Here is a 27,438-nt window from a genome sequence, read left to right as displayed (position 1 = left end):
CTGTTTTTCCTCTACTGTACCGTGTCAGAAATACCTGATCTTTGACCTGTCTTGCCACTGAGGGACCACCTAGTTCCAGTTTGAAGCATCACTTAATTCGTGCCAGATGTTTTTTGTGTCTGGACAAAAAAGTGGGCAGAGGCATGGTTTGGACCTCGAGGTCGCCTGCATTAATGAATGGTTGTATAATTTCTCCCAGAGTCACCTGTAGTCGTGATCCAGCAAAATAGGAAAGTGTCTTTTAATACTAATGTACAAGAAAAAAAGATGTTTTCGTTTTTATAAGTTTTTGGTTTGCTTGTTCAACGTTGGCTTAAATTTTAAAGATGTAGCAAATGTTTTTCGAGAATATTTTATAAACATCATTATGGCATGTCATGTGTACAGCAGTTCTGGGGACGTGTCCTTATGGCCAAAGGTGCTATTACAGAGTGTATTGACTGAGTTTTGCCCTACAGTATGGTATTGCTGATCGGATTTCATGTTTCTCACGTCCAGTCTCTGGCACATGCCAGAGACCGCAGTCCGATGGGTTCACGCAGCAGCGAGCAGGTAGCAGAGGATTCTGGGGGGCAGATCTGGAGCTCTCGTTCGTAACTGTCTCTCTCTGTAGCTTCGGATCTTGTGGCAGTTTTTAATCCTCTTATCTGTTTCGTATTTCCGCTCCAAAAGCCGCACCTTCTAGGAAAGACAAATTGGAGTAGACACGATACTACTTTGTAATACAGGACCCAATTTGAAAATGAAAGGAAATCTTGTTTCTTCGATTGTAACAGAATATTGTCAGTTACAGAAGCTTGAAGAGAGTGGCCTTTATTTTTTAGATCTGTTCCTTCTGCTGCACTGATGGGTTTGCTTATGCAGGTAACCGATTCTTTCTTATTATCTGGTGTGTGAATTTAACATATATTTACTATGATGCCAAAGAATAAGCTTGGATTTCTGAACGAAAGTTCAGTTTCTCTGCTTATCACATCCAGTAACTGCATGATCTTATAGTCAGCCTGATTTTCAAGTATTGGCACCTTGAACTTTGCCATCAGGTTCCTCTTTAACCATAGCTTCAAAAACAAATGAGGAGTAGTTTGTTTTGTCCTTTGTTCTGCTTAATACCTCTGCTGTCTATTTCTTTATGTTCACATAGGATATATAAAAAAGTAACTCTTTAAAGAATGTTTCAACTTACCAACTAAAGGAGTAGCTGTGGGCACTGCTTTCTCATTTTTCCCTTTTCCCTCTTCTGTTACATTAAGCAAGTAAATTTCTGCTTAAAGCCTAGTTTGCAGCCTATTGTATAATCTACAGAAGTAGAAAACTGGTCTGAAAACTGGTAGGTCAAACCAGCAGTCCCAGCAAATGGGACTGTGGAAGAATCAAAGTCCTGAGAGAAAGCATGCTAGAAATCAGCCAGTTTTCAAAGTCATAATAAATTTTCCTGATACTGTGGGTGCATATAAGTGTGCATAAAACATGGTAAGAGAGCGATAGGACACGTAAGTGATAAGACACGTAAGTGGTAGGACAGTCTGTAAGTTAATGTCGCTGGATGCTTTTTCTGAAGAGGTCATGCATCGCACTGTAAGGGAAGTCTGGCACTAGGCGTATCAAAAGCTGTTGGTTCAAGAACTGGAACGAGGAGGTCACTTCTGTCCCCTGTCAGACAGTCCGTGCTGCAGGAAGTAGTACAGCTTCAGGCAGACTTCACACCTTCTCCAGAGCTGATGAAAAATGAGGAAAAGATGTCCGGAATTCCCTATGCTTGCTTTTTTGGGGAGGAGAAAAACACAGCTATTCCAAAGAGTAGGCATATTCTTCATTTTGCAACACTAGTAAAATTTTATAGAGGAAGATGCATGGTATGTGGAACAACTGAGATAAGAGTAAAAATACTACTTGACTTGGGGCAGATAGCAGCATCATTAAGAGGGTTGCTAACAGATGTGTGTTTCTGTTAGCCTGCAAACTCCATTTAGATTATAAGGGTGGTCATTGCCTTTTTACTGCCTTTCATTCTCCATCACGGCCTAAAATTCAAGAAGGCACTAAGACTGAACAGACAAAAATTTATTTTTGATTTAAGGGTTCTCTTATTGAAACGCAATCACAAAAGCTTACTGCTACCAAGCAGAACAGGTTTAACTGTTTTCTAAGTTAAATGCCACAGTATTAATGTTTGGATTTTGTATCACTGAATTAGCTTGCTTATTTATGTTATGTTGTAGCCCATAAAATAAGATTTTGCTTTTCTCCTTTCCCCTGCCCACCCCCATTCTCTCCTTTCCCTTTTCCCTCCCTTTTTGCTTCCCCCTTTTCCTCTCTTTCTGCTTTCAGATACCTTAGTAATCTTGCACACAATAGTAAGGAAAATGAGAATATGATAGGTAGTTGCCATATATATTGTATTGGAGTTTTAGGGTGGTTTTGTTTTAAATTATATATATATTATTAGCAGTGTATTAGCAGTGATTAAGAAGACTCTACAAGTAGCATGCATAAACCTGGAGCCAGGGAAAATAAGAAATTATCCAGTTAATAGTTTTGGCCACTGAAGGGGAGGAGGCAGTCAGATGAGATCAGAATGACTGACCCAATATCACAGTTTGCTGCCACCAAAGAAGTTGGTGCTTTTGCTTCTCGCAGGCACACGCTGCCAGTCCTTCCCTTGTGTTGGCTCTGGCAATAGCTGGACCCCTCTGTGACATGGATACAGCTCACTAAGCTAGCAGAAAATCAGGACAAGTGAATAGCTTTCCACGTGCATACAGAGATGAATTGGCTAAGCCAGGATCACGCAAGCTGGCAGGGCTGGGTTCAGGTAGCTGGAAACCAAAAGGAAGGAAAAGAGGGGAGTAGGACCATCTTTTTCAGTGAGAGTGAGTTAGATCTGCTCCTTTATCATGGCTGACCACTCGGAGAGCTCACTTTGCTCTGGCATGCTAAACGAGAAGCCGTATGTTGCATTTCAATGGTGGCACGATGATTGGGTTACTCCGGTTAGCTCTTGTAAGTGGTTATCTCCAGCACGTGGTGGTAGCAAGCAGCTTGGGGATGGTGGTGGGTGGTGTCCGCTGCTCTGCATCTATTTACAAAGTTAATAGATGTCTCTTCCCTTTATGTGTTCAGTCAAGGATACTCTGAGGAAACAAAGTTCGGAAGTGGGCACAGTGAGTTTTCGACTTTCTTATGCACAGATCTTTCTGCATGTTAGTTTGACTATTGCGATGAACAGTCTTACTGTCTCTAGCTGTTAACTAGCCCATGCTATCGTGATTTTGGAGAAAACAGTGGAAACGCAACTTTGGAAATGAAAGCTGTTACTATAAAAATCTGTTCTTTCTGCTTCTGTGCCAGCCACTTCTGTTTCAGGAGAAGCAGTAGTCTCTCTGTTCTCTTGTCTCCTATCCAAAAACACCTCCCCAACAACCTGGTATCTCACTAACCACAGACTAGGTGCCTGTCTCTGGGAGGCTTCTGCCAGCTGCTCTGCATAAACAAGTTGCAGACCACTCTCAAAGTATTACTCAGGATGGCATGGGGCTTTTCAAAGAAGCACCAGCTGAGCCTACTCCCTTTTCTCTACGTGTGTGCCATGTCATACAGATGCCCTGTGGAATTGTGCATGTGTGGAGTGAAGAAGGGATTTAATTTTGCAGTCCCTCTACTGGGCAAAGCACCCTCTGACATGGATGGGAACTGTGCAGGCAGAAAGGCTGCAGGAGTGCACTGAGAGAAGGAAAGATTTATTAGCCTGAAAACTCTATTAATAGTATTTGGGGGGGGGGTTGTTTGTTTGTTTGTTTGTTTGTTTGTTTTTGGAATCAACATACAACCTTCCTAATCCAGCCTTTCAACTTCTACGCATAGCTGTTTCACAAAAGACTTTCTTTAGACATTGGCAGCTTGCTCAGACTGTTCTCCTTTGTGTGGTATTCAAAAAAAAAAAAAAAAAAACCTTGCTCAGCAAAAATTGTCTTGAGAAAGGTGGAAACCAGAAGTGCTCAATGGTGAGGCAGTACCTTTATTTCGCAAGCCTTTGTGCCCATGGGTTTTTAATGTGGAAAAACTGCAGTTTGCCTCCCTTGAAATAACCTCTCCGTACATGGTCCCAAACCCCTTAGTTCCTTTGTTGTGGGGTGGTCAGTTGTCCCAGAGGAGTTTGGCTCTTCTTCCACTCCTCTGACTGGCAGTGCACTTTATGGCCTGATCACAAAGAATAAGAGCTAGGTTTTGGATGAAGATGAAGGGCATTTTAAACAAAAGTTACTCCCAGGATGTTATAACTGCTCTGATGTGGGAACAAATGGGATACTGGAAGACGGTAGTGCGACTTTTATACATTATGTAACAAGCCAGTTGTGACTGTGCCCAAGTGGTGTTTCTGTCACACCACATTGTCCATTAATTCCTTTGGCAATGATTGTATTTCCCATGGGAATCAGCTACAATGAGTGCCATTCAGGGATAGGGTTCCTTCTCAGGCTTCTTCCATGGTATGCAGCTTCATTTCCAACACACAGGCTGCACATGCTGACAAAAGTCAGATGCACCTGCCTTTAGTCCTGACCACAGATGCAGATTTACAAGCCCAAGAAGAAAGGGCTGAAGAGTGTGTGCAAGTTGAGCTGGGTAATTTCACTGCCAGAAGCTACTTTTCGCTTAAGTTTTGTAGTCACATCTAAGTTTATCGCGACTGTTATGTCAGAATTTTTTCAGTTTTGTTGTACCAAAATCAGCAGTTGCGAGGGCTACTAAGGACCAACATGCATTGAATGAACTGATTCACATTTGGTAACGCTTTTTTTTTTAGTGCACCTGTAGGGATTTCTTGCCTAATCTCTACTTCTACCAATCATCTTGTTTTACCAATCATCTTGTTCTTTATCAATCCCAACGGTTGCTTTTCTTGTTCACTGGACTGTGAAGGGTATTGTTTCATCTTCCTTTCCTTAGCTACATTTGCGCTTTGATTATGTGCTCCACGTTTTTCTGTGAAGAAACGCTATGCAGAGTTACACAAATATATTGTGTATATATTATTCACGTTTCCCTGGGCTTGTCTGTAAAATTTGAGAAAATCATTTATGAAGACATCAGAAATGCATTTGCAGTAGGCAGAAAGTGTGGACTGCAGTAGTACAGCCTGCACAATATTGTGCTACTGCTTACCAAGAAAGGAGCAAAGGCGGGGATTGCTAGCCAAAGGCAAAAAACTCTCTGCTTTAAGCTTTCAGTCAAAATACAGTCTAGACATTTTTATCACATTAAACAGTCTGGATCATTTAATAGGTATGTGACAGGAAGAAAAGTTCTGAACTAGCTGACCAACTTTCTTATGGAAAAAGCCTGCTGGGCCTAGGCTTTTGTTCTGTGCAGTGGTAATTACTATGCTGTAAATGCTTAACAATGATATGGAGCAGAGCTGGTTTTAGACATGTAAAAATGTTGCCTTCGCTTTCTGCAGGGTCTGCTGTGTGCTGCGTGTGAGACTGCTCTTGATTTTGAAGGGCGCTATGCTTCTTGAGTGTGCGTCCTTCCCTGATTATCACTTGGTACTAAGTTGTGGGAGGTTGGGGTGGATAATGGCAGCACTGGTTAAGCACCACAGAACACTTCAGTGCATGCACACCTTTCTTTCCATCACTGCTGGGATCCCTTTATCAGTTTTCATGGTGTAATCAGTTGCATCTGCTCCTTTCCTTTGCATTTGATGACTTCCAAACCAACTCTCTGCCTTTACCCTCCACCCTCTCATCTAGAATCAGTTCTTTCACTCTCCCAGGCATTTTGCCCACGTGTCCTCTGCTCGGCTTGTCTGCAGCACAGGGGAATGCAGAGCTCCTTGTCCCTGGGAGCCCTGCCATCCCCACGCCTTGCCTGCCACAGTAAATTACCCCACTATACTTCTGCCTGGAGTGCTGGCACCGTTCTTACCAGTTTTTTCCTCTTCACCCCATGCGAGTAGACACCAGCATTATATTTTGCTAGTCTTCCTTAGTGTATATTCCACGCTGTTCCTTCCCTTCCAGCCTTATTGCCAAAAATCCATCTTCACACTCAGAATAATATCTAAAAATAGTCTTGCTTGTGCTATCCTGAATCATTTCCATTTCAGCTATTCCAAAACACCCACTGTTCTTCTCTAGCATTGGCAAAATGCTGCCACCCTCCCTTCTCACTTTAGCCGTATGGCTGTGCTCTGCCCTTCATCTCTCTGTTGAAGCCTGCATCAGTGCCAGACATCCTATCCTCACTTTCAGGGTTCTGTGCTTTTTTCTGTCACTGGCTCCCTCCTCTTCCGTTCTGGTGCTCCTCTGCACACATCCCTTTCATTTCTTTCTCTCCAGTATCCGCAATGTCTTCGTGATTATTCATGATGTTCATATTCTCGCCTTTCCAGGGAGAGAATAAAGAGCGCTGCTTGTGTTTTTGCCTACGTGAGCATATTCCTTTGTATACCTGGCTCAGTACGAGGGCAGAGATGTTCTCCATTCACACTAGATGTGTCCCTTTCCACCTTAGCTGAAGTGGGTCCTAGCAGCTCTGAGATGATGATAAAGAACAGTGATAAGGAAGTTTACTCTGTACTACAGGCCGTGAGAGCTGTTAAGCTCCCTTTTTTTACCCCGCTGAACAACACTGAATTGCATCTCAGTGTTAGGAATGTAGAGAAATAAGTCCCCTGACTCTCGTGTCTCCAGTTGGTCCAGAAAAGTCTGAATAAATTGAAACTCTCGGCATGCTATAAAGCCTGCTGTTTATTATGAGATGTCAAGTAAGTGTTCAAAATGGGCTATGTATGCCAGCGCACCATACCAGCACTCATGACTGGCAGACTGGCTCTCCTTTGTGTCTCCATAGTGGACAAATAGGTTACATACCAACGCTTTTATTTTTATCCCATTTGGAATACTGCGTCAAACCAACCATGTGGAGGAATACAAAAACTGAGATGCCTATTCTCCAGAAATTTCCTGATATAATATGAATAGTTGAAGAACCCAAAACGCATGCAGCAGGAAGATTTGGAGAGGCTGCTGACTTGGAACACTTTCCCTATCCCTCCCTGTAATAGTTGATGTTGCAGTTTTTGCCTCAGTTTTTAAATAAGAGGAATATTAATATTCAGAAAGACAGTTTAGGGATGTTGTTCTCAAGTAATGTGCAATAGCACATTATCTGAAAATAGCAATAATGAATATGTTAGCACTCCTGAACTGTTTTACCCAGTAGTTTATTTTGGATGTCTCATGCAGTCTCATTTTACCGTGAAGCAGACTTCTGTCAAGTTAGTAATGACTGATGTGATGGGAAACATAGCACAATGTCAAAAGAATTATTTAAATATTTATCAGTAGATACATACATATATACATGTTGCTCTGTTTCTCTGAGGCAGGGCTTAGTGAAAAAGACTGTGAGGCCATGTTTTGTGCACCTCCGTCTTCCATTTATGTTTAACTGTGAAAGACGTCAGCTAAATGCTTGGTGGCATTTGTTTTATTTATCCTTGGTTCTGTTACCTGCACTACCTTTCCTATTCTGTCTGCATTGCTTTTAGTGTGTCTGGATAGTTACACAATAACCATTAAAAAGAAATCTGGCCAAAACAAATTGACAGGAAATGCCACCTACCTATCATGTAAAGTAAAGTAACAAAAATATTAATTTGAAGTTCAGAGCCAGTTTATTTTTCTCTTGACTCTCTATGAAATTAAAACTATAAATATCTGATGACTTGCTATATCTCAAAAACATGGCTGTGTCCTGCTGGAAAAAAGTGGTTCCGTTTTTCCAAATTATAGGCAGCATTTTATTTTTAGCCTTGACTGCTTCTGATACATTCTGTTTTAAAACTGTGGCAATCTTATCTTCTGAAGAATGACCAGTTATTTGTTAATGAGTTAATACTGGATGTTCTTGGTGGTTAAAGGTCTATAACTTAAACTACACTTTGTTCTGGGTACCTTGCCTTCAGTGCTTTCAAAACTCTCTATGAAGATAAATGATGATCATCACTGAAGGTGTGTTTAAGATGTGTCTTGCTGGCCCCATTTTACAGAGGGGGGAAAAGAAAACTGAACGAGACAAAGCGTCCAGCCAGGACTGCAAGAGAAGTCTGGCCAAATCTCAGCTGTTACCCGGCTCCCTGACTCCCAGCTAACCCCAAGGGGCCAGGGTGGAGGGTGAGGTGTTCCTGAACAGTTGGTAAGAAATGTTGTTTCTGCATATGGCAGGGAGGGTGTTTGGGAGGAAGGAAAATGGGCAAGTTGAGCCCATATAATAGTGTTTAGGCCAGACGGTGATTAGGTTGCCTCCTCCCCTATCTGTTAAATACCGTGCCAGTTCATAGGTCTGCTTTTTGCAGCGTTGTTGCAGCGCGCGTGCATTCTTGACGCTGGCTGGGACAAACCATAGAAGGAACCTCTATTAAAGACAGTGAGCATGTTCTGGTTTTTGTGGTTTTGTCTGAGTTGAACCTGAAGGCTTTGCAGAAAAGAGCAGCCTACCCAAAGCAGTAAAGCTCTGCGGGAGAGCCCTTTTACCAGCGCAGTCTGCCCCAGCAGGGCAGGTCACAGCTGTCCTGCTGCAGCCCTTGCTCCAGCTCAAGTCGCCCCCCAGGGCTAAGGAGGGAAGAAGGGCAGTGCGTGTCATCACGCTGTACCCAGGTCTTAGTTTTACTCTGCCCGCTGGGGCTGGACACTCGGGAGAGGGTGATTTCCGCTGCAGCCAGCCATTAGTGCTGTGTCTGCACATCCCTGCCCACCTCACCTGAGACCCGGATCAGGGCAGGAGCCAGCGTGTGAGTCAGCCTGATCAGAGGGGAAAAAAAGGGTTTTAAAAACAAGGAAAAGGATCTCAGGTGGAAGGAAGGAAGGAAGGGAGAGAGTGTACTGACCAAATGCAGATATTTGCTCTGTGTTTCTTTGTTTTTCATTCCATTTTATCTACCAAGACATTTGTACCTAATTTAAGCTTTCAAGAAATACCTACTTGAAAGGAAAGGAAAGGAAAGGAAAGAAAAGAAAAGAAAAGAAAACCCCATGAAATAATGAATGCAGGTTGTTGATATTAATAGCTCTTAGACCACTGGCACCATCTCTGAAGAAGATGACCTTTGCTGACATCTGAAGTTTAAGTACCAGCAATGTGGCTCAGTGCTGTTTTCTCAGATATCATCTAGTAAACTGGTTGGAATCGAATCCTGCGGATTATAATGTCATTTTCCTAATTTTAGATTTTAAAGTAACATCTATGTTCCTCACAGCTTATTAGTTTTTAAAATATCTGTGTATTTTGAGCAAGCTCATATTAAGTCATGTCAAAACTTTATTAAAGTTTGGTTTGAACTAATATAGCAGACCATAGAAGGGATTATTTTAAACACACAGAGATTTGGAAGATATTACAAAAATGTGATCTTGACCTTTCCTTAAATTTTATTAATACAAGGTCTGAGTCCGTATGGTTGTTTGGAAACAGACAACTGCGTCCTCAAGACATGTTCATGGAGGAGCTGATAAGTGGTATTTTGTGTTATTTTTGCTTGAGGTACTAGCTTGTGTTATTTCCAGAACTTTTCCTTGCATTTAAAAGTGAAAGACTGCTGAAATTAATTCCTTTTGGAAGTTTATGTTGTCTTTCCACAGTATTTATAATTAATAATACAGTTTTATGTTTTTACGGTCCTTTTATCTCCCAGGATACTTGAGCTCTTGTATTCATAAGAAGAATGCTGCTCCCTTAAGGTTATTTGGTGTTTCCCCATTCTCCCATCTGAATTCTTCTTAGGATTCTAATTTCAAACATTTATTTATGTCGACCTAGCAAATTAAAGGACAAGAATCATTTCTCTTTTGAGACTTTTTGGAGCATTAAGCTCATGAAAGGGGCTAAAAAGAAGAAACTGAAGTTTTAAATGTCAAAATCTATTCCAGATTTTAGTTAAAATAATTGTCACGGTGTTTCATACAGGTATACCTAAAATGGGGAAACAATATTCTCTGATTTAAAAGTTGCATATTATCTGTCAGCTACAGATTAAACAACAATATAAATTAAGTACAGTGTTAATTACCTAAATAGCATATTGAAGAGTGTATCTTTTAATCAGTCTGATAGATCTCTTTCCTTTAAGTTTCATTGCTATAATTATGCAAGGTGTCAGATTTTACAAGCCTGTAAAGAGAGTTTGGGGTTAAATAATTCAGAAAATAGGTCAGATGTTTTGCAGGGGCGACATACTTGTAATCTATTCTTTTTTCTTCTTTTTCTTTTTCCTTTTTCTTGCTTTTTTTTTTTCCATGAGGTAGCCTGTTTTGATGCTATCCTCAGTTGAAGGACACGGATGGAAGTGCTTAAATTTAATGGAAGCAATTGCCTCTTAAGTCAAGATATATGGTATGCAATACATCACATGCTGTAGCAATTCAGAAAAGATAAGGGCAACGATTACACAAACCATTGTTTTCATCAAAGTCCAGTTCATTCCCTGTTACTGCCTGGGGAGATGGCTTCCAGGAAATGACATTCTTGACATCATAATAAAAATAAATATTTAACATGTCTAATGCTATGCCTGCTTAACTGAAGATAAAGAAAACAGTGGCATCCTTGATATTCTTCAACAACTTAATTGTACATATGAATAGTGTTTACTATTAGAGCCAGATAAAACAGGTAAAGTACTAAAAAGAGTCTTTATCTGATGCTCATACTATGAAATAAAATTCGCAGGTCAGAAGCAGAAAACTACTATTAGATGGACACTGAAGAATACATGCAAATGAGAATAAATTATCATTTATTATATCTTTTGACGAATCAGCTAAATTCTATGTACAATTGACAGTACTAAAAGTAGGTCACCTTCAGAAATCATCTCTTGGGAAGATCCTTGTCTTTCTCCTTGCTTTTTTGACTTACCACGACAAATTGAAAACGTAAGCATAAGAAGGTTCGTCACCAGAAGAGAAGAACAAGAACAAAAATGTTTTGGTTTATTCAGTGAAGTTTATGGTTTTGTATGTTTGCCTCATGATTTTTTTTAACACTTAAACTTTTTACTATGTTGCAGTTGTATTAGGATAGCTCTGCAATTTGGTTTACTCTTCAAATCATACTTTTCCTATGGGTGTGTATAAATGAGCTTCTGTTATCACCATAGGAGTAAAATCTACCCTTTTTTTAAATTTCAACACTTTGTTGTTGAAAACGCCAGATTACTGTTATTTTTCCAGGTATTGGAACCTGTCTAAAGGCTCGGTTTAGTCAGCAGTTGAAGCTAATAGCTTTACTTCATAACAGTACACGCAAGGAGCGATCCTGATGCTGTCGGAAGCTGCGCAGAGTCCAGGTGGCTTCAGAGGATCAACTCAAAAGGGAAGAGTCTGCTTCAGTGACTTTGTGTTGCTGTTCCCTGTACAAGTAATTTACCTTTTCAGGACTAACAAATTATTTGCTCTGAAGATGAGATGGCTTAAATATCTTTCTGATGTTCAGTGGAATGATATTCTTGCCGTCTTAACTTTAGGCTCCTCAACAAAGTGGAAGGGAAAGGTCTTCATAAAGGCCTTGATAAAGTGGAAGGAAAGATTCGGGTTCAGATGATTGAGCTCCACTGATGAAAGAGGAAGCTGTGGTCAGTAGGTTTGGCATCTGAGCTAAGTGCTAGAATCAGATGGTATTGTCATAAGTGTTACTGTTTTTTTTTTTTTTTTTTAAGGAATTTGGTAGTTACTCCCATTACATAGAAGCATTCCACATGTTGGATTCTTCTGCCGATTGCGTTATTCTCAGTGAGATTAAGCTATCTTAACGTTAGGACTATGGCCAATGCTTTTTATTCTTTCTAAGATATATAGTCTACTCCTTATGTTGAGTTTATTGCATATATAATGTTTCCTGCATCACATACATTTTTGTGGATTAATATACTCTGAGTTTATAACAACTTCTGTGGAAGTTAATTCTCTTAGAGACTATGGAAATGTTCTTTTTTCTAAAGAATTCATCACGCTATTGTAAACATTTCTTTAGGATTCTCTTGTGTAAGTTTTTTTGGGTGTGTGTGCACAGGTTTAAGCTGTTGATCTTTGTAAGCCAAGCTGATATTTACTCCTAATTTTTCACGTCAGTCCCTGTTCAGGCAAGCTCCCACTAAATCAATCAATTCAGAAGTTTCTGAGAAATTAGGCCTAAGTGAATCGTGTGACTAAGAAGCTTTCCTACATAGCATGATTTAAATATCTTTGTAATTTTCAGAACATGATCTTGTTATACTGTTGCAAATGCACTTTACCCAGAATACTGCCTGTTTCTTTACCTACCACTCACTTTTCAGATCTCCTTCCCCCCTCTGAAAGGATGGGTGGTAAGTACTTAACAACAGATATTTGGAATGAGTGGGAAGGCTGGGCAAAACCTTAGACATTAACAAAACAGGAAGAGCTTAGGACAAAGAGAAAAAAAGCTAAGGAAGAAGGGAGGTTGCGTTCAGGTCCTATGATCTGTTGTAGGAAGTTGTTATAGATAATGGCTGTCATCAGAGGTGATAGTTGAACCACAGTTCAGATGTTAAGTTAAGGCAGGACTGGCTCATTTTCGGTACTGTGGCATAAGCTATTGTTGTTTTCTTCTGTCAGCAACAGATATGCTCAGCCTGAGGGAGAGCTCACTGAGCTTCTTGTGAAATGCTAAAAGAGAGAGTAGTAAAGAACAGGCCACTGCTTGTTTTGGGCCTCCTAGCTGTCCATACATGCCAATGCACTGCAGCAATTAAAACAACATGGTAAAAGAGACAAAGTGGAAAATGAAACCTTTACAAGTTAACATTTATGTTCAAACATCTGAGCTCTGTTGTAATGTCTTTTGCACTTCCTGGAGCTTGTTTTGGGGGCAACTGGTTTAGGTTGCTTGCATTAGCCGTGTGAATAACAGGTTTAAAACTAAATTACTGAAAAAGTACTCTTTTTGAAAAAGAAAAAATAAAATTTGACTGTGGAAGAGCCTGGGTAGCTGTGGCATCTTGGAGCTGCATTACGGTACAGTATGGATGCTCCAGGAATTCAGCAGTATGGCTCTCACCATTACTTTTTCCATAGGGCTCACACGGTAGCGGTTCTCATTTTCTAAATTTTCTTAAATTTCACTCAAAATTTTAAGGTCTTTTGTAGCAACCATATTTTTGTATTTAAAAAACACCCCATCTCTATATTTTTTTCATATGATCATGCCTGTACATTTAGGACCAAACAAAATTGACTCTGAGAAGGAAATGCACAAAGATCTGAGTCTTCTTCCCATAAAGATCTAGAAAGAAGTGTAGTATTTGCATATCAAAGTACATTAGAGTCTCAATAAATAAATGAATGAGGCATTTTTACAAGAACTTCAGTGCTGCATCATCTGTTAGTTTCTAGCTCTAGCCCACTGCCCTGCAACTATATCCCTTCAGGCAGACTTTCTGGACTGTGATGAACTCCATAATACAACTCTATAATGTTACATGGGTCAGCTTATGTGGATCTGGTTGTTTTTGTTCATGAGGACTCCTATTTGCCAAAGAGGAATGATAGTGAAGGATATATGTACTTGAAGAGGGAAAGGAGTAGGAAATACCTTAGTTTAAAAAAAAAAAAAAAAAAAAGCTTCTTTATGACTGTAAGAAAATAAATACCACTGGGCAAAAATACTAAATTTCGCTGCGGTTTTCTCTGAATGCTTATAGTTTGCTCTTGAACACCACACAGACAGTAAATGGCAGTTTTTGAGTAGTGTAATTTGAAGAGAGAAGTGGTAGAACAACAAACACAAGATATGGAGCCTTCTCACCTTTCACTCATCAAATAATGATTAATTCCAAGGGCAAAGTAATAATTACTAAAAAAAGTTGTACAGGTATTGTTATAATGTTTGGGGTTAAGCAAACTATGGAAATTATGATTTAGCTGAGTCTTAGAATGGCGGAATGAGCTCTAACGGATACTGCCCTCCTTTCCAACAGTGTCTCAACATTGACAGGATGTTTATGGGATCCAAGGAGTATCCTATCCATCATGCTAGCTGGCCCTGCGGGTTAGTTTAAAATATCACCTCTTTCCCCAAACATTTGTCTGCTTTGTATTAACAGAATCCTTTCCTCCTCCTGTTCAGACACACCTTGTCCTTTTTTTGGTCAAAGAAAGAAAAAAGCAGGATTTATAGTCCATCTGTCCTGTGTTGTGTCTCCTTCCCGGCCCCGTTTTAGGTTAGTACAGCTAAGCTTACAGAACAGGAAGATTTTTATGTTAAATAATGTTGTTACGGATGTGGTTAATTTTGTGGCCTCACTCTTTAGGTACTGCAAGTGATTCAAAAGGTGCTTTTTTCCTTTTGACCTAAATGATGGCCTCAGTGTTTAAAGGACAGGAGACAGCTCAAAGGGCATTTAACTGCTGAACTTGAGAGACTTCATCTACTTCTTCCTTGTGGTCACTGATCAAGTCCTAGAGTGTATTTTATAAGAGTGTTTTGTCTGCTCTTTGTGGAAGGTATGTGTTCAGAGGCATTTTTATATTTTAAGAATCCTAAATCAGCGAGAGGATTTTGATTTTAACTCATAAGGGGCATTTAAAAGTTTTAAAATTACAATTTGACTGCCTTTAAATTTAATTCCTAAATCTGTTATCTCTCTGAGTTGAGTCTTCAGGCATTTCATTGTTATTAAATGTCATCTTTAAAGTGTGCAGTTCTTAATCCTCATCATGATAGGAGTATATGCATGCATTTATTTGCAATCAAGTGAAAGCTAGAATACGTATTTGAGGATTTTTTTGTTTTTTGTTTTTTGGTGACATCTTAAAAGGTGACAGGGTTAGGGAATAACAGGTTTTGGGGAGGAGGAGAAGAGATGTATGAGACTGAAAAGAGCTCTTGTGAAGGCAGATAAATTTTTCTTCACCTTCTGCACAGCTGCTAAAGTATATGGCTTAAAGATCTGGTTTGTTACAATTCAGCTGACGCCTTGCTGCATGTACTCAGACCATCTTTCCCTCACACTTCATCTCTCTTGGTTCATCTCTAAACTGTATCGACTTGTGAGTAGAGCTAGAGAAGAGATAGGTAAGATGGTAAATAGCAATGAGCTCAAGTCCCAAGCACAAAACTTAATTGCTTGGTAAATTGTGAGCAATCAAGCAAGCATGTTTCCACGCAGCTAAATGCAAGGTTATACAAATAAGACTATAATTCTGGCTCATATGACAGAGGGCTGTACTAGGCTACTGTGTCCTGGTCCGGACTCCTGACTTTAGAAAGGCAGCTGGAAAACTTGAGGGGGTTCAGAGCGCCTCTGACTTTTGAAAAATGTTTACAGCAAGAAACCGAAGAGCTCAATCTGTTTAGTTTATCAGCAGTGAAGTAACGAGACAACTTCATCGTACTGTGTAAGTACCCGGACCGGGAGAAGATATATCTGTAAAGGAAGGATTTTTTTACAGGGCTATGGTTCTGTGGCTGTATGATGAACTCAGCAACGTTCAAATTGGCAATAAAGTGCATGTTTGTAGTGCTAAGGTAATTAGCCTTTCTGAAGGATAGGTGTCAGTTCGAGCACATTACAGGACTCAGAGTACCAGATGTTGGGTAACATGTTAAGGGCTGTCTTATACAGGAGTTCAGAGCAATTGAGGAGTATGCAGGTCTTAAAATCTGTGACTTATGGACTTCAATATTAATAAAAAAGGGTAAAGACCATGGATACAATGTTGGGACTGTGGAAGAGAATTCCTCACAGCCTTAAAAGCGTCATCACATTTTTTATGATTTAGCATAGAATGCATCTGCCTTTCCCAGAAAAACTTTGCATGCTCGCAGTGTGTTTTGGTGCATAAACTACCTATCTTGTATTTGAAGTGAGCCTACTTCTCTAGTACATTCTGATAGTAAAAGTCATTTAAACAGATAAAAGTATATTTACATGGGAAGGCTCAGTATGCTGTAAAAATGGAATGTGTATCACTTTGAGTGTGTATGTTTTAAGTTTCCTTTAACTGTAAGGGATATTTTTCCAAGAGTTGTTCTTTGAGGAGCTGTTACATAGTATACGTTTTTGTTGGTTATATTTTCAACTTTTGCAGTTAACAAAGCCTGTGAAGTCAGAAAACTGATTTCTGAAGCTGTGCTTGTCTAAATGTAGCTCTGCAATAAGAACCAGCACTAAGTTTTCAAGGTGCTGTGATTATCCTGGGCTACTGCATGAAGTCTGTGAGCTGCCCAGAACAGGATGCCATCACACTACTGCTGAGGGATGTCTGTCCTGTTGTTCAGCTTTTTCCATGGAACGAGGAGAAGGCAGCTCTGTGCTGACCTAAGCCAAAAAAGAACCTAAGATTATAAGAGTATTTTAAATAATAATAAAAATATAATATTTTGGCACATTCCCTGGAAGGATCTCAAAGCATCTTACAGCCCTTATGAGGAAGATATTATTCCTCTTTTACAGAGTGGTAAAAAGCCAAATACGTAGGGCCGAAAAGGGGGCTTTTGATAGAGCACTGAATATAGCTGATGACTTTTTTTGTCCTAGTCACTTGTCCTGTATTTATTTTGTTTAGCCTCTCTTTTAATTGGAGAGCACAGAGAGGTTGTTTTGAGTTTTCATGCCATCTTCAAAAGGAGTGAACACTTAATGGTGTGGCATGTTACTGTCATATTGTATCTTTGATAGTTACAGAGAATGAACTCATTTAATGTATTCATAAGGTTTTAGAAACATGATCTGTATTTTTGGTATTCATATATTGATGAACGAAACAAAGGCAGGAGATGGAGAGGGACAGCATGAAACTGTACTTTCCATTTTCTTTTAAATAAGGGGTTTTTTCAGTAAAAAAATAGCAAAAGTGATTGTTCTTAAAACCCATGTTGGACAGAGTCCTTGAATAGTACTTGTTCTTGTTCTTATTATTGTTAGAACATTTTTAATAAGAAGGGGAACATGACAAAGAAAGATACTACTCAATTTTTCATCTTTTAAATATTTGCACCTATTCTTTCCCTGAAGTTGTGTCCAAGTAGACATTCGTCCAGGAGCAGTGTGGAAGCATTGCTACCTAACTGGTAATATTTTAGTCTGCTGTTCAGAGTTCTGGCATACACAAACACTGCAAAGACAGTTTGTATAACATGGATTACGTGGGCTGTTATGCTTTCCCTTGAATTTTATGTATGCTTTTTATTCTTCTCATTTGGACAAACTTTACTTAGACTTGATGCCTGCATTATAACAGAGGAATAGCTGTACTGGATAAATTTAGCCCTGTGTCTTCTTCCTAGAGGTGATCAGTAGTGGATGATGAAGTAGGTGAAGGCACGTATAGCGAAATCCTTCTCTCAGGATTCACTTCCTTCTTCCAGTAATTAACTAGATGTTTCTGACCTTCGTGGATTTGCTGAATCTCATTTCAAACACAGTGTGGGGGAAAAGCAATCTCTTTGTCCTGGGTTAACCCTCACTTTGGGGGCAGGGACTTATCACTGACACTTCAAGAGGGTGAGGGCTAGGGAGTGAAGTGTGGGGAATGGACAGGGCCTTGGGATGACAGCTTTCTTCCTTTCTCTACATCTTTCCAACAAAGGTAAGACATAATCAGTGCCAAGTTAAGGGCTGGTGAAGACTGTCATCTTCTGGAGCAAAGGAAATCGGAAGACTGAGTTATGACTTGCAGTGTTGGGTTTGCTCTTGGAGCAGCTTGGCTTAGCATGGTCCCCATGTGGAATGGGTTTTATTTGTTACGGTCTAACAATTGCACGTTAGCCCCAGTTGCGAAAGACGCATCCTGTTCCTTGTCAGCAGGGATCCTTCTGGGCCAGGAGCTTAGGTCCAGTGCCACCATCTGTGCTAGACTCTCCTTGGGAACATGCAAGGAAGAAACAGCAGTTCAGACCTGTGCTGAGCAAGGGTGAGTCCGAGCCAGAGGACTCTTCGGGCTCCTCCAGAAACAAGTAGTGGGCCCCCAAGAACGTCCTAGCTTCTCCAAAGAGCTTCCAAGTCAGAGCATTGTGCACAGGCTTTTATTCTTACCTTTTCTTTAGCAGCCTTTCTGAAGCAGGTGTCAGAGGAGGGCTAGGCCAAGCATATGAGAGCAGGGTATGGTTGCATTCGCCTGAGAGACAGGCGGTAGCATGTCAGATCAGATTATTATGACCTTGTGCTGCATTCGTCCTTATTGCACCATTTTGCAAAATGGATTTTCTGACATCTATGAGGCAGAGTTGCCATCCTATCTTACCACTGCTAGTGTACTCCTTCTCGTGCAAGACTTTCTGGTCTATTGTGTAAAGGAATAGCCAACATACTGTATGTCCTAGATGGCATTAGTAAGCAGGCACAGTGCAGATGCACTTTATTTCAGATACAGTAAACTGTAGTATTTCACAGAGTACGTAGCTGGGACATGTATTGGTGTAAAGTAACGTACCCTATGAGGCACCAGGATGTTGGAAGGGATACTGAATAATTTGGTGGGGCGTTTTTGTAAGGACTGTATGTGGTGACTTTTAGATTCTATGTTAACGGTTTATTTTGTTCACATTCCTAAACTTGCACAAAATGTACAACACTGGCAGCTAATTTTATTTCATGCCCTACATTCCTAAACAGGCTTTTTTCCTATGAATCTTGACCTATATATTATCCATATCTTTAGCTATGTATAAAAATATCACTGAAAATACCCAGGACTGTGTTTAGTATAAATGAATTCTGAAAGACAAAACTCTGAAGAAAAATGTGTTCTTCCTATGTAGAATGCTATTTAGAGCATTAAAAAAATATATCATGTTTGGTGTATGATGTTTTCCCATGAAAAAGAAGCACTTGTGTATATTACCAGCAGTGATATTCTATTACCTGGGGCTGCATTAATCCCAGCCTAATTATGCTCTAGAAGTGATGTAACAGATATTTAAACTAATGCAATATTAGAGTCCACATGGTTTTTCAAATAATTACGTGCAGTCACGCATTTTAGGAGCGTTTTTCATTTTAAAGTTATACTTACGAAACATGAAAATATGCCTATGAGGAAAACTCTTGATTTGAAAGTGCACTATGATTTTTTTCTAATACTCCTACTGTGTCAAAAGAAAAGCTAAAGTCACTGTTTTTTTTTCCTTTTCAGACTATGAAATATTCCTTTTAAAAGACAGCAATTGAACTCTGCTCTTTCGTTCCATTTTAGGTTTTTCTTCTGTAATCATGGCAAAACCTTATGAATTTAACTGGCAGAAGCCAGTTCCCTCTTTTATGCAAGATGGAGCTGTGTTTGATAGATATGAAGAGGTAAGGGGCCAGTTACTTTTCGTTTGCTCGTCTCTTTTAAATATGTGGATGTTACAGAATATTTCATGTTTTATTTTCATTGTACGCACACAAACTCCAGGAATGTGTGTGGGGAGGAAATATTGACACACTTTATCGCCCTGCAGTTTTTTGCTTTTAAAAGAAATAACCTTAAAACATATTTAATCTTCTGATTTGAAATAATCCCTGAGCAAGAGAAAGGGGAGATTTGGATCAAAATATCTATAATGTGCATAAAGCTCTCATCTTTGCAGTTCCACAAAGCACATTACTGAACAAAGTGCATCCTTCCATTTTTTTGTGCATGTATCAAATCTGGTGTGAGTCTGTCATCTTTTACATGTGAACTGGGGACCTACATCTCACACGGGAAAGGAAAAGAGCACAAAACATTTATATTTTGAGTCAGATGCATCATTTGAGGTCTGGAATGTTTTTATCTCCTTTAGAAAATCGACCTGTACTCTCTCTGAAATGTGATTACTGTGATCCTGCTTTCAGCTGTGCTTTAATCCAAGTGTATTAAAGGAATTCAAAATGGGACATTTTACACAGACAGCCAAAATAAAGTGCCTAGGCATTTACTTTGTATTCCACATTGATATGCCTGTGAGAATAGTTTTATCAGGGCCTTTTTAATCTTTTTTGGACAGGAAATCTCTTAAGTTGAAAGTGTCTTGGTAAGCGCCTTCAGGGATATTAGTATTTTCCTCTTATCTTTGGAAATATAAGCAAAAGGTATTTTTTATCATGAGGACTGCCAAGGTGAGGATAGTTGTAGTACCCGGTATTTTCAGTTTTGGGAATAGATAAACTAATAAGACACTAGTGGACATTGAATACCAGTCTCAGAAAGGAGGTTCGTAAAAGCTACATTTTTTCCCTTAGCAAATGCCATTTCAGAAACTTGGCCTGTTTGGACCTAAGTGAATGAGTATGGCCCATTGTGTGACTATGGCTCTTCTCTCACGCCTTAGTGAGAGAAGATACAGAACAGAGTTTAAGTGCCCACATCTGTGAGTGAGATCAGGAACCCTCAGTGAGGCACCAGGATCCTTGACGTTGTGATAGGGAAAGTGAGACATCTCAAAACCAAGCCCTTTTGCACTGTAGTTGGGTGTACCCAGCAGGCAGCCATGCAGGGTTAGCCAGCAGGAGACGCTGAGCAGCCGTGGGGTGGGATGTCAGTGCTGTTAAGTATTGCTCCTTGCAGCTGAATTTGCTGCTTTCCAAAACACCGGAGAAAGGAGTGCTACTTACCACCTTTGGTGCAACTGTTGTCCATCTGTAAGTGCGATACTCTCTATCTGCATTCCTTGCTGCAAGTTTTGCTATGGGTTGCGCCAGGTTTGGTATGGGTAGTTGGAAGTCTGATTAGTTTTGTTGAAGGGAACTCTTCTGGAAACATTGAAGGCTTTCATTTACATGGGTTAGATACCCATGTATCTAACTGCATATTTCATCTGGAATGTTACAGGAATCAAGGACTGCAAAAACAGTGGCTCAGAAGTTAAGATGTGTAGCCTGTAAACAGTGAGAACTTGATGGTCTGGCTCTTTGATATCATCAGATTTTTGAGATACATAGGCTGTTATTTAATTGTGGTAGTAACTAGATAGCCTACCTGAGAGAGAGACACCATGCTTTTGGGCATGCTATGCAAACATAGCAAGAGCCAGTGGCTATACTATAGGACTTGCAATTTTCAAGAGAAATATTTCAAATCTGCGCTTCCAATTTTCATTGAAATTCTGTGTTTAGTTCCCTACCTTAGCAGACAAGGCCACATGGGGAGAAGGAAAAACAATGGTTAGTACTAAGGTCGTATAGCAAGTCAGTACAGAGCTCAGAAATCCTGCTAGAGGGTCCTGATGACTGAACAGCTCTAGTACAGCATGAGACATTTGTGTTCCCAAGTTTCACTGAGTGACGAGAAAAATCTAGGTCGTAATCTAGAGCAGTGTCCTTATCCATCTTTTACTGATAGATGAGTATCTTAACCAGAAGGATTACAAAATTATGGAAATAGATTTTGAGCTAAACATTATCATATCTGACTGCTGAAGAGTTTGAGTCCGGAACAGGACTAGTCATCTCAGCACAATGCGGGAAGAAGAAACCAAAGGTGGTTAGGAACCTTACTGATCATTTTGCAGCTACATGGTCTGATAGTAGATGCTTTATTTGCTATACAAGAAGGGAAATTGCAGAAAAAATAATTCAGTGGGACAAGTCAAGGCTAGCAAGAAAAGAAAGAAGAGAAAGAAGAGAAAGAGAAGAGCTGTGCCCAGTGGAAACTCCTGCATTGTGGAATTGGCTCAGACTGAGTTGCAGCAACTTCCTGCTTCCTATCAGCTCCCCTGCCTGTAAAATTAAGATAATTGTTTGCTGCTTGGATGGGGAACTTTGGTGTGTCAGAACCTTAGTTCTGTAAATCTGATTTGAGAACAAAAAATGTTGCCCAGAAGTGATAGACAGCATTCAATAATGAATGTGTCCATGGCAAAGGAGCAATTATCCCAAGCACAGCACAATTATCCCCTTTGGCTGTGTTCATCTAGGGGAGCTCGAGGACGTTTCCCAGACCCTGGATCCTGGTACAACCTCAACTTCATGCCCAGCTTCTGATGAAGACCTGACCAGAATGAGACCATTCCCCTAGCCCAACCCACACCCTTGTTCCATGGCAAAGGCCAAAAAGGCATCAAAAGGTTGCCCCTGGAAGGTATGGGTAAGTCCCATACCTTGTTTCCTGGAGTGGTACCTCAGAGACACCACATACCCAGTGAGACCAGCCTGTCCTGGAAAGACCTACTGATTTTAAAGCATGCCCCATGGATGGAGGGTGTTGGAGTTTGTACCCATTTAGTTACCTAGATTCAAATTGTCCTTTGCATAAGATCTTTTACTCTGAAAATGGTGCTGTATATTCATGTGTTTGCTACCCATGCTATATGCAAGGGAGAGGACATGGCATATCAGAAAGGTTCCCCAGTCTTTGTCTTTAACACAGAACAAAGTATTGAACTCTGAAGCACTAAGCAGTGCTCTCGCCTGCACACATGCATTTTTGTTGCCTTTTAATTCAGGAAGTCCTTCTTTCCTTTAAAAAATGATTGATTCTGCACAGTGTGATGTCTCCCTACGTTTTTGCTTGATTTCTGATATATTAATTGAGGCTGGAGGTGTGTGTGGGAAATCCCTTAATTCAGCCCATTTAATTTTTTGCCTTGTCTAGTCTCTTTGGTATGCCATGCTTTCTTGTTTTCTCTACACGTCAGTATCCTTCAAACTCTGCTTGCCTGATACTCTCACTACAAAATACTTGTGACATACGTACTGTGACAGTCAAACAGAGAAGCACTTCTGAATTTTAAATGTTACAATGAAATATGGTGGTTTGATCCCAAGTGCAGTATTGGCAGACTGCATAATTTTAACCTTTTCATATTTTGGAGTTTTTCTGAAGTTCTGTTTCCCTGAAGTTTTTGATTAGGTAAGAATCACTGCTTTTATTGAAACAAAATAAAACCAAAAACCCTCATGGTTGCAAAGAGAGGTAGGAAAATATTAATTAAGGGCATCCTAATGTCTCAAATTGCTAAAATTGATCATTAGTTATAAGCCTCACTCATCATTTCAAATTGCTTGAAAATGGCAAATTCTCTAGGAAGACAGTTGGGGGAAAATGTAACAAGCTTTTATTTTTGATCAGTAAATTAATTTATGGCGTTTGTCAGAGTCACTAAAATATTGGTCTGTACTTTCTTTTCTATAGGAATCTTTTGTCTTTGAAACCAACTGTCTCTTTCAAGTGGATGAATTTGGCTTTTTTCTGAGCTGGAAAAGTGAAGGAAAGGTATATTACAGTTATGTCAGTAATATATGTTACATATTACTAATTTTTTAAAATTTAAAATACTGTATGACTTTGTTTACAAAACTAGCCTTAGTCCTGCTCTTTTAGAATTTACAGAAGTGAAGTACTTAAGAGGGAATTAACAGATGTGAAGGGGAAATGCGTTGTTTAGTGTTAATTAACAGTGTTTGCAAATAAGACTCATTGTTTATTTTTGGGGCACTTCCTACATGGAGCCATGTGTCAACAGACCTTTGAACTCATGTACCTTTTCTTGCTGTTTCAGGAAGGACAGGTATTAGAGTGCTCCCTGATCAACAGTGTTCGTTTTGGAGCTGTACCAAAGGTACTCTTCAGTTAGTTTATACTCTTCCTTTAAACAGCAAATATTTAAAATGAAGGTGAAGTGCAGAATGCAGTTCATCTAGTTACAAAATACCAGCAACACAACTTTTCTTTTGCGATTGTATTCTAAAATTTTAAGTTTTAAACTTAAGTGATTTGGTGTAATTGCAGTGTGAAGTTTCTGTATCTGGTCTTTCTGATTCAGTGCAGCACTCTGCTTTCAGGCCACTGTGAAAGCTGGAAAAGAAATGTTAAGTGTTTGTATCCATAATTTTTAATTATTTTGTAACATTTCATTGTGATACTTGTTCTAGGAATCCGGAAGACAATATTTCTTATTCCATTTTTTTTCCTATCTATTTAAAATTTGCTATATCTTATTGTTTCACTAACATAAAAACTAGGAAGTTTTATTTGCATCCCTTTTTATACAGTTAGATGGTCAGGGATGGCAGCAGTACACTAGAGCAAGCGGTCACTGTCTGCCCTTTTGAAGAACATCAGCAGAAGAACTAGCTAGAGTTCTACAAAAAAAACAAAGCTGTGGAAATATTTTCAATGGTATTCTGCAGAAAGCATATATAGAATTTTCTGAGATGAAATTTGGGCCTGTCTTCAGATGTTCAGTTTTGAAGATTTGTTGTCCAGCAAGGTGTCTGTTAACACTTTTGCATTTCCACTTTGAAGCAATAAGCATTACTGTGTTAACTGTAGACAACCGTTTCTTAGTAGTTCTCTTGAGAGTTGATAGACTAAAATGTTTCCCCTGCAGAAAAGGGGCACGAGAAGTGGTAGTGCAGACAACCTCACGTTTCATCTGCAGACAACCATATCAATGTGCTTCAGACTTCACCTCTGTCTGTACATGGGTAGTTTGCTCTCTATGCCCGTTAAGTCCATAGCCTTTGACCTTCAGCAGAGGTATCAGCTCGTAAGATATATCATTAAGAAACAACCAAAAGTTGTACAGATCATAACTTTCAGTAATTACAGAGTTAACTAGATTGGAATAATTTACTTAGAGATTAAAACCTTCGCTCTCCTTCCAGTCCTTGGAGTGATTCATTTTTCTTCTTCATGACTGTAATGTATGTAATTTTTAATTTAACTCTCTGAAATGTATTTAAAATACTTCATTTACTTCTGAGCTCTCACAATTATGCTCATAATTATTAGAATATATTGTTTTTTGGGCTTATCACAAGAATTCTAAATGAAAGCACTCATTTAAGGTGACGGGCAAAGGTTTAAAGATGTTAATGCATACGGAGACGGAAATGCATCTTTGCCATAGTGTATTGCATAATAAAAAGGTATTGCAAATGTAACAAGTTATTTATTCTGTTTAACAGGATCCCAAAATACTAACTGCACTTGAGGCTGTTGGAAAATCAGAAAATGAGTTGGAAGGACGGATAGTGTGTGTTTGCAGTGGCACAGATCTGGTGAACATCAGCTTCACTTTCATGGTAGCGGAAAGCACAGAAATAGCCAAGGTATTCCACAGTTAAACAGTGTGTGGGAGGAAAAAAGGAGAGCTCCTCAGCTCCGCTAGATTGTTTTTCTGAAGCAAATCAGCATGCCTGGCTGACCGAAACACCCGTTTTAATGTCTGCTGCCACGCTCTACAAAAGGACAACAAACATCCATTTGGAGCATTCTGTAAAATGTCGGTGTGCTGTGGTGAAAGGAAATAGCAACTTTATCAGTCTTTGCATGCATGGTAATTTATCAAAAGTAGGCACTGAGACCATTAAGTATAGGACGCAGCATTCTCCCAAGTATTTAGCAGCCTCATGTGGGGTTTATATAGCAGACTGTGTGGAGCAGAGTATGCAGTGGGTCTGAGACACACAGTGATGCTGAAGGGAAGTGCAATTACTTTCGTTTTCCTAGTGGGTGGAGCTCAGTCCTCCAAAATTTTGTTGAGCGATAACCTAATTGTATTGTGTGGTTCATATTATTTGAAAAGACAAATGCAGGAAAGAAAATTCTGTACAGTTAAGAGGATTCCGGTGTACCCAGCTTCTTTTCTGTTTCCCGTTTACATGGAACAGCCATATGAAAACAATAGTGCCTTTTTGCACGTCATCTTTCCGGAGAGCTTAAGTTTGCAGTTCACAATGCTTCTTACAGTTCTGTGGCCCCACCAAGGCCTGGTACTCGGTCTGGCTGCTATAAATTGCTCTGCCTGAGAAACTTGATCCAGAGGACTGATGGTATAGTGATAGTTACAATCCAGAGATTTAAGGGGTTTTTAAAATACACATTTTTTGCTTTTCTGTCCCATAAGGCAGGCACACTTACAGATTTGTGTGCGCTTATGAGGTGTTATACCCTGCTTTGCCTCTGGCATAAATCCTGAAAAGTGATCAGCAACAGTATGCCTGCTAAATCCCCTCCTTTAAAACAGAATATCTGTTTGTTGAGTGCAGTATCATTAAGTCCTTTGGCAGACCCAGTTGGTTTTTCAGTGCTTGGATCCATACCTCTTTAACCGTTGGGAGTACTGAGTAAACTCCATGATAGAAGACATGCTTGTATAACTCACATAGATACACTAAATTGATTTTACTGTGTGTATTTTCAGCTGGCTTTCAGGGAAACAGTGTGCTGCTGTTATGTTTTGAAACCATTTAAGAAGCAAAGAAAGAGAGGCACAGGAGGCGTTCACTTATATACTTAACCAAGCAGTGTTTCTAACATACTCAGAAAAAGGTTGGAGTTAAGGTAGTTAGCCACCTTCGCTCAGGATAAACTGTATACACCAGCTTGTTTGTAACAGTATATTGGCCAGTTACATGGACTGTCAAATGTAAGGTGATTATACTGTCTAAGATGTATACTTCTTCATTAACAACCAAGATATAGTTACCCAGGATGATGTGTCGTGTATTGAAGTCTGCTTGTGGGTCGGCTCTGAGAAGCCTGTAGCTGTGGGAGTTCTGCACCTGCGAGTCTTTCCACCAAAAATACTTCCAGATTTCAAAAATACATGTCTGGGACTTGTCGGCAAGTGTGATCCACCTGATCTGATATGTTTCAGGCACAAGGGAGACAGTAAAGTATATCAGGCCATAAACATTGTAGGGCTTTCTAAACTGCAGCTAAAGCTGTGACTTCGTAGATGAAATGGGTATACAGCAAGTAATTTGGGGGAGGCCTGTACTGTATTGACCTTTTGTGTATGATGAGTACGTGACTTCCTACTATACTTCTGGGCTAAAAGAAAAATTTCTAGGATTTATCTGCTCATGGAGTTATTCCTGCTTAATTCTTCCTGGTTTGTTCGTGAGAAGATGTCTTTATTCTGGGACACAGTAAATCTTTTCTAGATGAAGATAATCTGTATGTGGCATTTGGTAGCTATGCAGCTTCTACTACTGTGCTTTAAAACAAGCCCTAACTTAATCCACATTCAGAGGTAAGCCCCCATTGTGATATGACAGAGGCAAGAATTTAGAGGAAAAGGGACAACGACTGTAGCTTGAGCAGTCCAGATATCTGTAAAGGATACATCTCTAATCGTTCCTGCTGTTTTCCCACCTATTGCCGTGAGGAAGATGAGTATTATTCCCCATAGACGTTTTGGCCTTTCCTCATGTAAACCGAGCTCAGGATTGGTTCACACCTGTTTGGGATACTTGAAAACAAGGGGATCCAAATACAGAAGCCCAGAACCTTTCTTTTGGGGGAAAGGTGTTCTGCTTCTGTAGATAATACCCTCAAATGAGGCCAAGAAGTAATTGTTAGCCACTGAAGGCCTGGTTGTACATGGGCCTGAGTAGCCTTGGAGAAGAAAATGAATGTATGTTCCTGCCTTCTTCAGGCTACCCATGTGGTAAGGAGCAGTTTCAGTGGGAAGCAGACTTTGCAGGTGGTAAGGCAGAGA

The 27,438-nt window shown here is 39.8% G+C and overlaps 1 protein-coding gene across 18 annotated transcripts in view; it reads left to right on the top strand.

Annotated features, from left to right (window-relative positions):
* The window catches only part of PLCB4 (phospholipase C beta 4), a 222,591-nt gene that overhangs the window by 109,111 nt on the left and 86,042 nt on the right, over positions 1–27,438 (top strand). For all 18 annotated transcript variants that reach the window (XR_011140503.1, XM_068940305.1, XM_068940302.1 and 15 more), the window contains 4 exons: positions 19,221–19,321; positions 23,121–23,201; positions 23,488–23,547; positions 24,899–25,042. Coding sequence is in view for 17 of the 18 variants with exons in the window: in XM_068940305.1 (XP_068796406.1) it covers positions 19,238–19,321; positions 23,121–23,201; positions 23,488–23,547; positions 24,899–25,042 (369 nt within the window). In the remaining variant the exon portion in view is untranslated. The remainder of the gene's footprint in view (positions 1–19,220; positions 19,322–23,120; positions 23,202–23,487; positions 23,548–24,898; positions 25,043–27,438) is intronic.

This window comes from Struthio camelus, chromosome 3 (assembly GCF_040807025.1).
Source record: "Struthio camelus isolate bStrCam1 chromosome 3, bStrCam1.hap1, whole genome shotgun sequence".
Taxonomy (NCBI): Eukaryota; Metazoa; Chordata; class Aves; order Struthioniformes; family Struthionidae; genus Struthio; species Struthio camelus.
Note: the sequence above shows the minus strand (reverse complement) of the source record. Positions and strands in the feature narration are given on the sequence as shown.